Source organism: Podarcis pityusensis (assembly GCF_964106645.2).
Source record: "Podarcis pityusensis genome assembly, chromosome: 8".
Lineage (NCBI taxonomy): Eukaryota > Metazoa > Chordata > Lepidosauria > Squamata > Lacertidae > Podarcis > Podarcis pityusensis.
In genome coordinates this window covers 68,167,252-68,182,465 of record NC_138033.1, presented here as the reverse complement: position 1 = coordinate 68,182,465, position 15,214 = coordinate 68,167,252, and the positions used below count along the sequence as shown (strand labels likewise).

General features: G+C 45.4%; 1 protein-coding gene across 1 annotated transcript in view; it reads left to right on the top strand.

The window, feature by feature from the left end:
- The window catches only part of ARHGEF16 (Rho guanine nucleotide exchange factor 16), a 38,631-nt gene that overhangs the window by 13,902 nt on the left and 9,515 nt on the right, over nt 1-15,214 (top strand). Inside the window, exons 4-12 of the mRNA XM_081016117.1 lie at nt 1,109-1,284; nt 4,191-4,247; nt 5,709-5,869; nt 7,055-7,207; nt 8,046-8,175; nt 8,959-9,033; nt 10,276-10,368; nt 10,832-10,989; nt 14,030-14,230. Coding sequence (XP_080872243.1) covers nt 1,109-1,284; nt 4,191-4,247; nt 5,709-5,869; nt 7,055-7,207; nt 8,046-8,175; nt 8,959-9,033; nt 10,276-10,368; nt 10,832-10,989; nt 14,030-14,230 — 1,204 coding nt within the window. The remainder of the gene's footprint in view (nt 1-1,108; nt 1,285-4,190; nt 4,248-5,708; nt 5,870-7,054; nt 7,208-8,045; nt 8,176-8,958; nt 9,034-10,275; nt 10,369-10,831; nt 10,990-14,029; nt 14,231-15,214) is intronic.

Genomic DNA, 15,214 nt, shown 5'->3' with positions numbered 1-15,214 from the left:
CTGCATAGCTGAGACTTGGATTCCCCTTGAAAGTTTTCTTCCCCCTAAAATATATTGTTTAATATACTTGAGCAAACCTTGTTTTCTCCAAATCCTTCTGATGCTTGCTTCATAAAAGATATCAATGCAGAAGAACGAGTTCACTATTACTGCATAGCAGGGGCAGCCAGTGTACTGTGAAACCCGCAGATGTTTTGGGACTCCCAGCTCCCATTAGCCCCAAATGGTGAGAGATGGTGGGAGATGTTGTTGAGGAACGTCTAGAGGGCCCCACATCATCCCCTCCTGGTATATAAGATTCCTACAGTGGTGCCTCGCAAGACGAAATTAATTCGTTCCGCGAATTTTTTCGTCTAGCGAATTTTTCGTCTTGCGAAGCACGAAATCCCATAGGAATGCATTGAAAATCAATTAATGCGTTCCTATGGTCAAAAAAAGTCCAAACAAAGCCAAATTTGGTACAACAAGAGTTCATTAAGTGCTCTTTAAAGTCACACATACTGTAAAGAGCATTTCAAAATTCAAACCCAGAATTTTTTTAAAAAAACAGCAGAGTTGCCCAATGGTCACAGAAAATCATAAAAATGCAGAAAAAAACACACAAGCTTCCAGATTCTTGCAAACCCCTCCCCAACACCAAGTCCTTGAATTCCAAACACCCCAACCCAAAATCCAACCCCCCCCAAAAAAAGTTTTAAAAGCTTAACTCACCAAATGGCTGCAAAAGAAGTTTTGGAAAAGCTTCAAAAATCACCAAAGTCTTTTAAAAAGGCTACTATGTACACTGCGTTCTATGAGTTGCTCCTCGAAGTCAAGTCGCAACTGTATTAACAGTGTTAAGAAAAAGGAAACAAACTTGCAAGACGTTTTCGTCTTGCGAAGCAAGCCCATAGGGAAATTCGTCTTGCGAAGCAGCTCAAAAAACGGAAAACCCTTTCGTCTAGCGAGTTTTCCGTCTTGCGAGGCATTTGTCTTGCGGGGCACCACTGTATTGGTAATGTGCTTCCATAGCGTTAGCACATAGGTTGGGAAAACGTGTGTCTTTGGGGAGCAAAGAGTTACCCGAGGTTTCTCAGCATCGCTGATCCGCCCCACTTCTCTATCCCAGATCCCCGCCTGTATCAAGAGATTCGCGAGAAAGGTCTCAACTCCATCAGCCACGAGTCAGATGACGACCTCCTAGAGGTGGAAACCATCCCTGAGGAACCCCCTGCCACAGATTCCTCCACCATTGTGGTGAAGAACTACCGGCCTGCTCACATGACCTGGAGCCAGCTGCCAGAGGTAGGAAAGGGAGATCGCTAGAGGGTGAGGGATCCCGTCTTTCAGAACAGCAGCTGGAAACCTCCTTGAATCAGGCCCAGTAGGCCTTCCCAGTTGCTCCATTTTGGCCAGAACATGCCCACCTGCCCTGCACATGATGCCACGTATGATGATGACAGCTGTGGAGCAGGTAAAGGCACAGCAAGGATGAAATGCACTAGCTGATCATTGACGATTTTGTACATGGGCACATGATGTACCAGTGACATCAAGCGATTGAAAGGCCGCTGGCCCCACCCATCTGTGGTCTGTGGTCCACAAGAGGGGTCCTTCTGTTTTTGAAGGACAGTCAGTTTCTTCCATTTCATTTTGGGTACCTACGGAGCTACCTTATAGAAATACTTTTCACGCCACTGGTCGGTGAAGCTCTGGACTTGTTTGCATTTATTAGCCCTCAACTTTCCTAGCTTCCGCAGGGCTGTTTTGCAACACTGTTGTTGTTTAGTTGTTTAGTCATGTCCGACTCTTCGTGACCCCATGGACCAGAGCACACCAGGCACTTCTGTCTTCCACTGCCTCCCGCAGCTTGGTCAAACTCATGTTTGTAGCTTCAAGAACACTGTCCAACCATCTCATCCTCTGTCGTCTCCTTCTCCTTGGGCTCTCCATCTTTCCCAACATCAGGGTCTTTTCCAGGGAGTCTTCTCTTCTCATGAGGTGGCCAAAGTATTGGAGCCTCAGCTTCAGGATCTGTCCTTCCAGTGAGCACTCAGGGCTGATTTCCTTAAGAATGGATAGGTTTGATCTTCTTGCAGTCCATGGGACTCTCAAGAGTCTCCTCCAGCACCAGAATTCAAAAGCATCAATTTTTCGGCGATCAGCCTTCTTTATGGTCCAGCTCTCACTTCTATACATCACTACTGGGAAAACCATAGCTATAACTATACGGACCTTTGCAACATAGCCCACTGAATATAAATGTGGTGCCAATGATGTAGGGGGACCAGGAGGGTTCATAAATGAGTTGCCGCTCCTTCAAATGAGTTCTTTCTGACAGTGGGTCTCTGGGATCCTTCCCTACTACTGAAAATATAGCAGTGTGGATGCCAGGCAAGACTTGTTGGGGAGAGTACTACAACTGGGAAAGACCGTCTTGCTGGTTTGCCCCCTTCCTTGACTGATGGCCTCGGCACATGGGCAGTTTGATGTGGGAACTATATGTGCTCAAGCCGCAGAATGCTGTACTGGTACACACCAACACTGAATTCTCAGAAGTGGAGCAGCAGAAGTCATAACTTAGTGGTATGCAGAAGGTCCCAGGTTCAATCCCCAGCATCTCCAGGTCAGGTTGGGTGAGATCCCTGTCTGAGATCCTGGAGAGCCACTGCAGTGTTCTAACTCTGGATTAGGGAGCGTCCTGTGTTCCAGGAATGTACTTCAGGTGGATTTCTTCTGCCTCAGTCAATATTTGCACACCTGTCTCCCGCACCCTTTTCGACATGTGTGTTTTGGCTACTGTGGGACTTTCAGTAGAAGTTCCCCTGCAGCAGACAGAATTGCCTTAGAGAAATGGATGGTGCAACATTCAGTTGGGATGATGTGACCCGAAGGAGTGGCTTTGCTCCTGAGGCTCACCTGCCTTTTCTTATCTGACCTGGTATTGTCCTCCTCCACTTTTTTAAAAAAACAACAACTAAACATTTCCTCCTGAGATGGTTCCAAAGTTCATCTGCTTCACCTGGCAGGAGTTTGCTGAAACGCAGCTCTGATGTTTTTCCCCTTTTCTTTTCAAGCTTTGTCTGGGGGCGTTGCAGGTGAGAGTGGAAACTCCCTGAGCAAGGAGCTCCCTAGTAACTCTACAAGCACCGCGTAATGTTTGTTCTGCATTTGCAAGGAATCAACCCATTAGTGTGGCCCCAGGACTCCCTGCCCATTGTTATTAGGCTGTATTGTTTTCTGCACCTACCAAACCCTTTCTAGCCTCCCCAGGCATGCATTTCGCTAACATGTACTTTGATTATATATGTTTTAACTTTTCAGATTTTATTTGTATTTTGATTATATTCTATGTTGGCTTGTTTTTAATTTTTGATATAATTGGCATTTTGGAAGGAATATGTTGCATTGTTTTATTTAAACCAGTAAAAGTAGGGGGAGCTTTTTCAGCCTGAGAGCTACATAGGCTTCTGAACAATGTCCTGAGGGCCATATGGTGGGTGGGGCCAGAGGCTAAAGTGGGAGGAGCAACTGATGCAAATTTTACCTTTGTACAGTAGGCTGATTTCTACACACTGCCAGTCTCCCTCCTCCATCCAGCTAAGCAAGAGGCATGATCAGAGTTCAAGGGCAAATTCCAGCCAGGCAAAAACACCTAAGGAGAGGGTGAAGCAAGGCCAACTAGGGGTGTGGCCTGGGGAGTTCCAAGGGCCAGATGGAGCTGCCTAGAGGGCCACATCCAGCCCTAAGCCTCTGTTCCCCACCCCTGGGTTAGATATTTTTTATTGTTATATAAATAAATAACAAAAATAATGGGGAACTCAATCTGGCTTGTTCAGTGTGAGTGACTTAGCTCTGGGATAATATGTAGTGGCAGTGAAGAGGGGCAGATTTGTTTTGTCTTCAATGCTTCGTAGTTTCATTGCTGTAACTTTTTTCACATGCTCTAAAAACAAAAGATGGATTCTTTTTCTTCATCATCATCATCATAAAATGAGTTCTTAACATAAAAATGGGCACCCTGTAATCCTATAACCACTTACCAGGGAGGAAACACCATTGAATTCTATGTGACTTGCTTCTTTTTTTTTAAGTGCCCTTCTTGCACCCCCCATGGCCACTTGTGGGGTCCTTGGTCATGTGGTTCCACAGAAGGGATATCTGAAAACTATCAATGAGTCTGCAAGTCACTCAGAATTTGTCTTCTGCAGGTGCAGGAAGCTGGAATCCTGGAGCAGATATCCCCAGAAGAGCGCAAACGGCAGGAGGTAAGGGAAGCTAGGAGGCTCAAACAAGGTTCCTGCTTGGCATTAGAAGAGTAATGTATTTTTCCCCATGTATTTTGGGGGACTCCAAATTAATGGGGGGAGATTTATTTATTTTTTTAGGGGAAATTGTCAAAATTCACTCACCTGCCTGACCTACGCTGCGACTTGCACGCGACGCCACTAATTATCTCCGGCTCACGGCAGCAACCAATCACACATCCCCACAATGCACTATCTGTGTATAACGTGACCCCCAATTTTTAATACAATTTTTAAGGAAGAAAAGCTTGTCTTATACATGGAAAAGTACAGTATGTTGCGCAAAATGCTGTGGAAATTGGAGAAGTGGCATGGTTTTGAATGACTTGTGAATTCTCCTAAACAACGAGTTCCTTTCAAGCTGCTGTGTCTCTCTTTATTCCCTGCTTAAGATTGCTTCGCTTAATAGTCTTATAGAGGACTTCTCTTCTTTTCCCTTTCTCTTTTATTTGTTAGTCACTTTTCTGAAGGAAGGCTCATAAGCAGCTGACATTAAAACCAATAAGAACACGCTATGGAGATTTAAAAATACAGACCAAACAGATCAGGACTTGCAGACCCCACCCCACTAATGTCATGTAAATAGAAGAGTCTTTGCCTAGCACCTGAAAATTGACCAGAGATAGCTTCAGGCGTGCCTCCCTGGAGGGAGAGGATTCCACAAGTGGAGGGGGCCACCACCGAAAAGTCCCAGTCTTCTGTTGCCACCCTCTGAACCTCCCGTGGAGGAGGGGCACTTGCGAAGAAGAGCCTCAGATTAGGATCACAGGGTCTGGCTCAGTTCATGGGGCAGGAGGCAGTTCCTGAGGTCCTGAGCCACATCAGGCTTTATAGGTCAAAACTATGATTTTTGAATGGAGCCAGGAAACAAATGCAGTCATGCCAAAATCAGTGTTATGTGTTCTGACCATGCTGCCTAGTCAACAATCTGGCTGCTGAATCGTGTATTAACTGTGGTTTCCAAATCATCTTCAAAGGCAGCCTGACATAGAATGCATTGCCAAAACATAAACAATAAATGTCAGATTGCTAAAGTGGGTTGCTGGATTTTTTTGCGGGGAGGGGGATCTGCCTCATCATTCTGGAGATTAGAGCCCCAGATTTTTGCCCACAGTTCTATCCAGATGGCACCATTAATGGTGCCAATGTTGGTGGCTGCAGACCAACATCTGAAAATGCACCCCTGCCACATAGCTGGATGAACAGCTCAGTTGGAAGAGCATGAGACTCTTAACCTCAGTGTTGTAGGTCTGACTTACACATTGGGCAAAAGATTCCTGCATTGCAGGGGGTTGGACTAGATGACCCTGGGGGGTCCCTTCCACCTCTACAGTTCCATGATCAGATATGATCAACAATCAGCTTAAAAGGGCTGTCCACTCATGTTCACCTTTCTGTCTCTCCATCCTTTCCCCCCTGCAGGCGATCTTTGAGATCATTACCTCTGAGTATTCCTACATGCGCAGCCTGGAGATCCTGGTGAACCACTTCATGAAGTCAGAGGCACTGAAGGACACTATGAATCAGACGGATCACCACCACCTCTTCTCCAATGTTGGGGATATCCTGGCTGCCAGCAAGAGGTAAATCTCAAACCTCAGGCTGCTGCCTGTGTGGTGTAGCAGTTATAACAGGCTCCCCATCCCTGAGTTAAGAGTGTTGAACTTGGTGACAACCAAATTTATATCCCTGCTCAGCTGGAAAGCAACACTGGGTGACCTTGAGCTGGCTACTGACCTTTTTTGACCTACCTGGCAAGGTGGTTGTGAGGATTCCTCCAGAGATCCTTGAAGGGAAGGGTAGGATTAAGATTAACGCCATCACTAAGCAGATGGTTCATCTCTCCTCACGGTTGGCACTGTTCAGGCTATATAGAGATTTAGATGTAGAATCGGACAAGAGTATTGTTAGCCCAGAAATGGAAGCAAGAAGAAATCCCGATGAAAGAATAATGGCAGACAAAATTAATGGACTACGCAGAATTAGATAAAATGACAGGAAGGATTTGAAACCTGCAAGACCAGAGATTCACAGAAGATTGGAAGAAATATACGAACTATTTGAAGAGCAACTGTAATGAAGAAATTTTATAAGGAGAAATACAATGGTACTTCGGGTTACATACGCTTCAGGTTACAGACTCCGCTAACCCAGAAATAGTACCTCGGGTTAAGAACTTTGCTTCAGGATGAGAACAGAAATCTCACGGCGGTGGCAGCAGGAGGCTCCATTAGCTAAAATGGTGCTTCAGGTTAAGAACAGTTTCAGGTTAAGAACAGACCTCCAGAATGAATTAAGTACGTAACCAGAGGTACCACTGTATATGAAACATTGCAAAGTAGAGAAAGAATAGAGATATTAATTATGAGATTTAAATGTAATAGTGGAAGTAAGAAATGTAAATTAAGTGAATAGATTGGAAAATTTTCAGATGTGATTGATGAAAGTCAAAAAAATTGTATAAGATATAAAAGTACGTTTAATTATTGTTGAAAATGATATGTTGAAAAATTAATAATATATATATATAGAGAGAGAGAGAGAGAGATTTAGATGTAGAATCAAAACACAAAGAATTTCCGGGCCCCTTTTGGTAGCAGCCAAAAACGATCAACACTGGCAACTAGAAGGACTGTTCACCTTTGGATCTGCTTAACTGTTCTGGGCACCACAGTTTAAGGAGGATATTGACAAGCTGAAACATGTGCAGAGGAGGCTGACCATGAAACTCAGTTTCTCAACCTCCCTCTTATTTATTGTACCTCTAGCTTTTTTGAGGACTTGGAGAAAAGGCATCAGGAGAACGTCCTGATCCCGGATATCAGCGACATCGTAGAGACTCACGCAACTAATAATTTTAATCCATACGTCATCTATTGTTCGAATGAAGTCTACCAACAGAGGACCCTTCAGAAGCTGTTGTAAGTGACTGCAGTCATCCTCCGCCCCCAAACTTAAAAGATTATTTATAAGCTTTGGTGTATTAAAGTCCAACCCATGTGGCTTGGTGTAGAGACTTAGAATCTTGCCCCTGCTATGAACCCAAGTGGCCTTAGCCTTCAGTCTCCTCCATCTGCGATATGGGAATAATAGCACAAACATGCCTGGCAGCTCTATAGTTGTATGATTCTAAGTAAGTGATAAGGGATGTGGGTGGTGCTGTGGGTTAAACCACAGAGCCTAGGACTTGCCGATCAGAAGGTCTGCAGGTTCGAATCCCTGCGACGGGGTGAGCTCCCATTGCTCGGTCCCTGCTCCTGCCAACCTAGCAGTTCGAAAGCACGTCAAAGTGCAAGTAGATAAATAGGTACCACTCTGGCAGGAAGGTAAATGGCGTTTCCGTGCGCTGCTCTGGTTTGCCAGACGCGGCTTAGTCATGCTGGCCACATGACCTGGAAGCTGTACGCCGGCTCCCTCGGCCAATAAAGCTAGATGAGTGCCGCAACCCCAGTCGGCCATGACTGGACCTAATGGTCAGGGGTCCCTTTACCTTTAAGTAAGTGATACTGAATGCCAACTTAATCCTACTCGGAGTAGACCCACTGAAATTAATGACCCTAAGTTAGTCATGCCCATTGACTTCAGTAGGTCAGCTCTGAGCAGGACTAATTTGGATTCAACCCTTAATCCAAGGTAGGTAGTTTCTTTCACCAGGAGGTGACTTGGTGTGTGTGTATTCAGGTTATCCATTTAAAGTGTAAAAAGCATGCATTGCATTGGTCACAAGAAGCTAAAGTGGTGTTTTCTGTTCTGTTACAGAACCACGAGTCCTGCCTTTAAAGAGACCCTGAAACACATTGAGCAGAAACCAGAGTGTGGCAGCCTTCCTTTGATCTCTTTCCTTATCAACCCCATGCAGAGAGTTACTCGCCTGCCTCTTCTGATGGATGTAAGAGCAAGCGGAGGGGCACACTGTTGTTGTTTACCTGCCTGTCGTCCGTGGGGGGGGGGTTGCAGCATTAAAACACAATATTAATGTCTACCATTCATCAGGCTGAAAGCTGGGGTTCTTTCCTATGACCTTCGAACCTCATTAACAGGCCATGCTGCTAGACCCTGGGGAGGAAGCTGTTTATGCTTCTCATTCATTCATTCATACCTGACCCTTGGCCCCAGATTTACTGGGCCCCTCACTGATCTGCATGTTCTTTAAGATTGCTACATGTTCCCGAAGAAAAGACTGAATGATATACCTAAAATCCTGCAATTCTAATAGTAATGTTCTGTGTGTTCTGATCAGATCTATTCTACTTGGTTTAGGCATTTACCAAAACTATACGCAAACTGAAACACAGTCATCCTTCAAAATTTGCTATTCTCCATCCAAGCAATATGTCCAGAAATTCATGTGCGCATCATGATACATTTATTCATGAAAACAACATATAACAAAATACTTTCTGTTAGGCAAAAAATTGCATTGCAAAAAAAATGTATATTAGAGGAAGTAAGGTGGAATAATTAATGAGAATTATTTTTAAAATTGCATATTGATGTAGAATTGTGGCAAACTGAGCTCAAGATTGGGGTGGGGGGGAAACCCCGAGATTAAAATTGGCAGATATGCCCCTCCCTTAGCTGAGTGGACTGTCAAGAACCAGGTTGCAGGTTGGGACAGCCAATAGTTTTGGAAGGGGAAAAAAAGTGTTGTGGATGTTCTGTTCCATTTCAGACTGTCTGCCAGAAAACCCAGATGCATAGTAGAGCTTATGAAGCAGCGACTCAGGCTTTGAAGGCCATCAGTAAGGTAAGAGACTTTCTCCAGCTCTCTTTGTGTGATCACATTTTTTGAAGAATGAAACGGGCTTTTCTGCAGTTAGGAAAGTGATGGGAGGCAAATTGGTTGAGAATTTTGTTGAGAATTGTGATTTGCTTGTAAGGTGTTTACATGTCTTCCCATTAACAAACACCTTACAAGCAAATCAGGGTGAATGTTTATTGCCATATAACCCTCCTGAAAATGGGAACAAATGCTCCATAGAGCAAATTGGAATGGATGCTCAATAAGGACTGGACATAGTCCATAGTCTAACCTCCACTTAAGCTTCCCGCAAACATATGAGGATGAATGCTCCATAAACTGGTTGTTTGGGGGAGCCCCAGAATTGGTCATTCAATGTTTAATCTAATGAAGGAAAAAACAAGGAGATGCTTTCTTGGCAGCTAGGGCTCTCATGTGTGGTCTGGAACCAATCAATAAATTCTGATAGAAAATTTCATCTTGTCAAGGCCACAATAGTTTTCAAGAGGCGTCTGAAATTAGGGAGGGGCTGTTCCTGTCAAATCTCTAACAGGAGATTGCCGCAAGACACACTTTAGCAACCCATTCCTCTAATTCAGTGGTGTTCAAAAAGAGGGCCAGATTTGATGAAGTGAAGGGCCAAGTTGTTGATCTTTTTTTAGGATTGAAGGATTTAAGTTGTTGAGCTTTTTGGGGGGTTGAAGTTGTTGAGGGTTTTTTCTTTTTTTAGGATTTTACCCCAGGAAATAAACCGACCGGTGGGCCAGATTAGGCCCCCAAAACAGGCTTTGGACATCCCTGCTCTAATTCTAGCATTTGGGGTTTGAGTGCTGTTGCAGATGTAGCTAAAACTGAATTACACATGTGCAAAAAGTGGAAGGATCAGCAAACTCTGGGGAATCCCAACTTTTGCAGATGTACCCAACCCATACCTGTCCCCCCCCCAAAAAAGGGAGGAGGGAAGCAGCCCAGTGAGGACTAAGTATGTTCAGTGAGCATGGAATGCTGACTGATGGACTGGAGGGGGGAGACCTAGAAAACCAGGTGGGATGGAAATAGAATGCAGCCGAAGTCATGGAATGGAGTGTCACAAGGAGGGTTAGGGCTGGCAGGCTGGAGAGGTGCACAGAAGCACCCCTGTGTTGCACTATTATTATTTTTCCTGCAGCTCCCACTTGTGCAGGAGATGACGATAGAGACGATATTGCATTTACAAAAGTATGTTTCTGCCTCTCCTTTACGCCCCAGCTCGTGAAGAGGTGCAACGAGGGTGCCCACACCATGGAGAGAACCGAGCAGATGTACACGTTGCAGAAGCAGCTGGAGTTTGGAAAGATCAAGGTGTGAGATTTGGAAGGTGTAAATCTTTTTCCCCCAGCGCGGCTCTACCCCTTAGGCTTGATGGCAAGTTGTGGCATACCGGTTGGACTTAGGGGCCTGCGAATCCTCCCTTGGTGACCTTGGGCTAACTGCTGTCCTTCTCCCTAACCTACCTCACAGGGCTGTTGTGTCTAACTCCCTTTTAAAAACATCCAAGTTGTTGGCCGTTGCTAGAACTTCACCTTTACACCCAGAGAGCCCACCTTGTTGCTAGGCCTTGTGTTCACCTGGGCCTCTTGGAGACAAAAGGAAGGGAGTATTTTGAGGAGGGGCTGCTTCTCAAGTTGGGAGCGGTCTGGGGAACAGTGCCATTTTGGATTTGCCCCTGGCTAACTCTGAATGTGTCTGGTTCCATGATGTACTTGTTATAACCCTTTGGTTGAATTTGCTATATTGACCAATGTCACCCTGGGTCTTTCCCCAGAACTTCCCGCTGATTTCTGCTTCCCGGTGGCTGCTGAAAAGGGGGGAACTCTCCATGCTTCTGGCAGAAGAAGGTGGAATTTTCCGGAAGGGCTCTGGACGTGGGAACTGCTATCTCTTTGTGTTCAATGATGTCCTGATCATCACTAAGAAAAAGAGGTGTGAGAGAGGCCATTTTTAGTGGAACAAACTTCACCTCACGTAGGGGGGGATTTTATTTTGTGCATGATTTTTTTTTTACCTCATGAAGTTGCTCGCAGTGCACTTCAACAAGGCTCTGCTTCATTCATTTGGCAAACACCATCTCAGTCCCTGATGATGCCTCTTTTAAAATTAATATTTATAGCAAATTTAACACAGAAATAAAAACAGAGGGAAAATGGGAAATTAAAAAAACCCTCATCATCTCACGCTGAAAATACAATAGCCATTGACACATCCATCTTAATTTAAAATATGCAAATCTGTGTTAGCCATCCAAATGTCCAGATAGCTGTCCACATGAAAATGATATTTATAAGAAATATTTTAAATGTAGCAAGGGTATTGTAAGTCCTCAAACCATTGCATCAACAGGCGCTGGGTGCTTATCCTTCCAGGATTGAAGTGATCATGCCAGGTGTGCTTTCCTGGGGAGAACATCCCACAAACCTGGGAGCCACCACTAAAAAGGCCTGTTCTTATGTTTCTACCCTCCACACCTATGGGGCACATGACAAAGGGCTGAACAGGGATTTGAACCCAAGTCTCCCTGGTCAACCTGGTTTAATTCTCTCTTAGTCTCACTATTGATATCCTTCTGTGATACAAAAGAAAATTAGGTAGATTAGGTAGATTCCTTTTAAGAGGGGTTGAGTCTCTGGCCTGCTTCCTAGCGACTGAGGTAAAATCCAAGAAAAGTCTGTGTAGATTTCTTGCCTGATGTGTGAGGGTTTCTGGTTAATGCCTAGAGGCATCAGCAGTGGGGGAAAACCCTGACGGAAAGAGGCTTTGCAGACTATCTTGAGGGCTGCTCAGAACTTCAAATGGAAAAAACCCATCAATCACGTCACAAATTTGCTGGATGGAGGGAAATGGCTGCTTCTTCAGAGGAGTGTGTTCTGATGTCAGTGGGATGCATCTTATTCTCTTCTCTCCCCCCCCCCCCCGACATTGGGTTTTGGGTGGAGATCCTGTGGCTCTCTCATTATGGGCAGCCTGCAAGCACGATGTGTGTGTGTGGTCATGTGATGCCCATGACAAGTTACCTCAGATTTGCAAATGTGCCCATGGACCCAAAGATTATTTCATATTATAACCATTGCCCCTTCAGTGGGTTAACATTTGATGTTTTGAAGTTTCGGGATGTTTTTCGGTCACTTGGGGTCGGGTGGCGAGGATGTTTCTGGCCAGGCGCTGGTGTGCAGAAACACTTGAGAACCGTCTTTTGCGATAAGGAGGGAGCTGAAGAATTCCTTGTGGAATGTGAAGTCATTAGACGCTGTGCATTGGTTTTTTGTTTCGTTTTTTCTCTTTGCAAGATTGCGGGACTGTGGCCCTGTCCCTACATTCCTTCTCTGAGATTCGCCGTCCTGGCCAAGACTCTATTTCACTAGTTTTTTCCTTCCCTCATTCTTTTTTTATGTCATTTGGGGGGAAATCTCCCCCCCCCCACCCTGCTTGGAATGCCTCTTGCCTACTCGCTGTGGAATGGTGAGCAGCTGATTTATATGGGAAGTGCCTGCCGAGGGGGACGTGGTTTGTGGCCTGCCCATTCCCAAATGATTCTTTAATGGGAATTTTGGCACAGAGAGGAGCCAGGCTTCTGTCTGTCATGGGAAAACTCTTCCTCTCTCACACATCAGGCTTCAGTCACTCTCTCTGGAATTGACTGCGGAATGCCAGAGCAACTGATTTCTCATTTCATTTTATAAATCATTCTATAGCAGGGCTGTGAGGCCTGCAGTCTTCCAGATGCTGCCGGACTACAACTCCCATCACCCCTGACCATTGATTGTGCTGGCTAGGCCTGATGGGAGTTGGAGTCTATCCATGCCTGGAGGTCCCGCAGGTTCTCCAGCCCTGTCCTACAGCAAGCAAAGAGCCTTGAACGAAGAATTTTCCCAAGGAAGGACCATCTTGCTCTTCAATGTGAATCCTGCAAGACCAGCTCCCTTCCTTGCTGGCCTCTTTCTGCCTGGTTGGGAGGGAGGGGCACTGACTGACTGACTGACTCCAGCTACAAAAGTTGAGGCTGGCGAAGAGGCCAATACCATCTTGGTTGAGAGTCCGTCACAACCTGCTTCTTGGGATGCTTACAGACTCTTGGGGTGGGGTATTGATTAGGGGTGTTTGTTGGGGTCAAGATTTAATTTTGGAGCTGTTAATTTTGATGTTCTTTATTATTTTTTTGTACCTTTATTTGTAGATCTTATTATGACTTGTGTGGGGATTGTTTAACTTTGTGGCGCACATTTTGATATGTTTTTATTTATGGCTCACAACTGCTTTTGTTACATTGTTGTAATCATGTAAATCTTTCCAAGTTGTAAGCCGCCTTGAGAATGGAATAAAGTTATGGTATAATAATAACAATTTTATTATTTATACCCCGCCCCTCTGGCTGGGTTTCCCCAGCCGCTCTGGGCAGCTCCGAACAGAATATTAAAAATACGATAAAACATCAAACATTAAAAACTTCCCGATGCAGGGCTGCCTTCAGATGTTTTCTAAAAGTCGTGTAGTTCTTTATCTCCTTGACATCTGATGGGAGGGTGTTCCACAGGGAGGGTGCAACAGCCAAGGCAGAATACAAACAAATGATGATGATGATGAGAAGGGAACTTTGGAGGGAACTGTGGGATATTTTAGGATGCTTTGTCCCAAGCTGTCAAAAACAGCACAGCCAGTAGATTAATTCATTTACAGCCTTCCCTGGACTCATGCCTTTCAGAATATGCTGGACTCCAAATCCCATCAGCCCCACCCAGCATGCCCAGTTGTTGGGGGTTATGGGAGTTGTAGTCCAGCAACATCTGGAAGTTCTATTGCCACCATTATAGAAGGAAGTTAATGATCACAGTTGCCTTGGGTGGACTTTCATTGTTCACAAACCATTTTGTAGCAAATAAAACGTTAGTGCAATTCCGCTGTACGCAATTCTTCCTGGCTCTTGTCTCATGCCCGGTCCCTTTCACCGGCTCTCTTTTATTTCTTGCAGCGAGGAGAGCTACATGGTTCTCAACTACGCCATGCTTGACCAGCTTTCGGTGGACAAAATTGAAAACCCGGATGCTCCCTCTTCTCCCCCCGGCAAGCCGGGTTCGAGTGGTGCATTCCGCTTTGGCCACTTGTTCCGTGTGACCATGAACAAGGACAGCGAAGGCAAGCGGGAGGCGATAGTGCTGGCTGCAGAATCCCTGTGAGTATTGGTTTGATTGGTGCAGAGGGCTGGCATCACCGGGCACCTTCCAGGGCAGTTGTGCCCAGTGGGTAGAGGGCACGTGATCAAGCAGAGGTGAAGGGGAAGGTGGGCACTGGAGAGATTTCTGTGCTTGCTTGTGGGGGGTGGCTGTTTGCACCTGACTTTCCCTACCCTTCAGCCCTCTGTGCCTTCATGGGATGAAGCCTTGTGTCCATCCAGCTCAGTATCATCTACACGGACTGGCAGTTGTTCTCCAGGGTTTCGGACGAGGGACATTCTCTGCCCCTACCTGCAGATGTCGAGGATTGAACCTCTGACCTTCTGCACGCAAAGCAGATGCTCCACCACCAATCCAACCAGTCTTTGCAGGAACTGTGTAACTAAGAGCTAGTGCAGGGGTGGAGAAGTTGTTGGATGTTGTTGGACTACAACTCCCATCGTTCCCTGCCAGCATGACCAATGGCCACGCAGTATGGGCATTGTCCAACAACATCTGGGGGACACAGGTTCCTCATTCTTGATCTTGAGTTTGCTTTCTTCCTCTTCGCTTCCATCCTTCATTTCTCTATATTTGTCTAAGCCTGAAGGTAGTGGGGTTTATATTTGCAAGGCACCTTGGGAACCTATTCCCAGTAGGATTACCGTATTTTTCGCTCTATAAGACACAGCAGACCACAAGACGCACCTAGTTTTTGGAGGAGGAAAACAAGGGAAAAAATATTCTGAATCTCAGAAACCAGAACAGCAAGAGGGATCGCTGCGCAGTGAAAGCAGCAATTCCACTTGCTGTTCTGGCTTCTGGGATAGCTGTGCAGCCTGCATTCGCTCCATAAGATGCACACACATTTCCCCTTACTTTTTAGGAGGGAAAAAGTGAGTCTTATAGAGCAAAAAAATACAGTAATTGCATTAAATATATAGGGTTGTAGCCAACCTTAGTCCTACTAATGATGTTTTACTGTGCTTGATGTTTTAATCTGT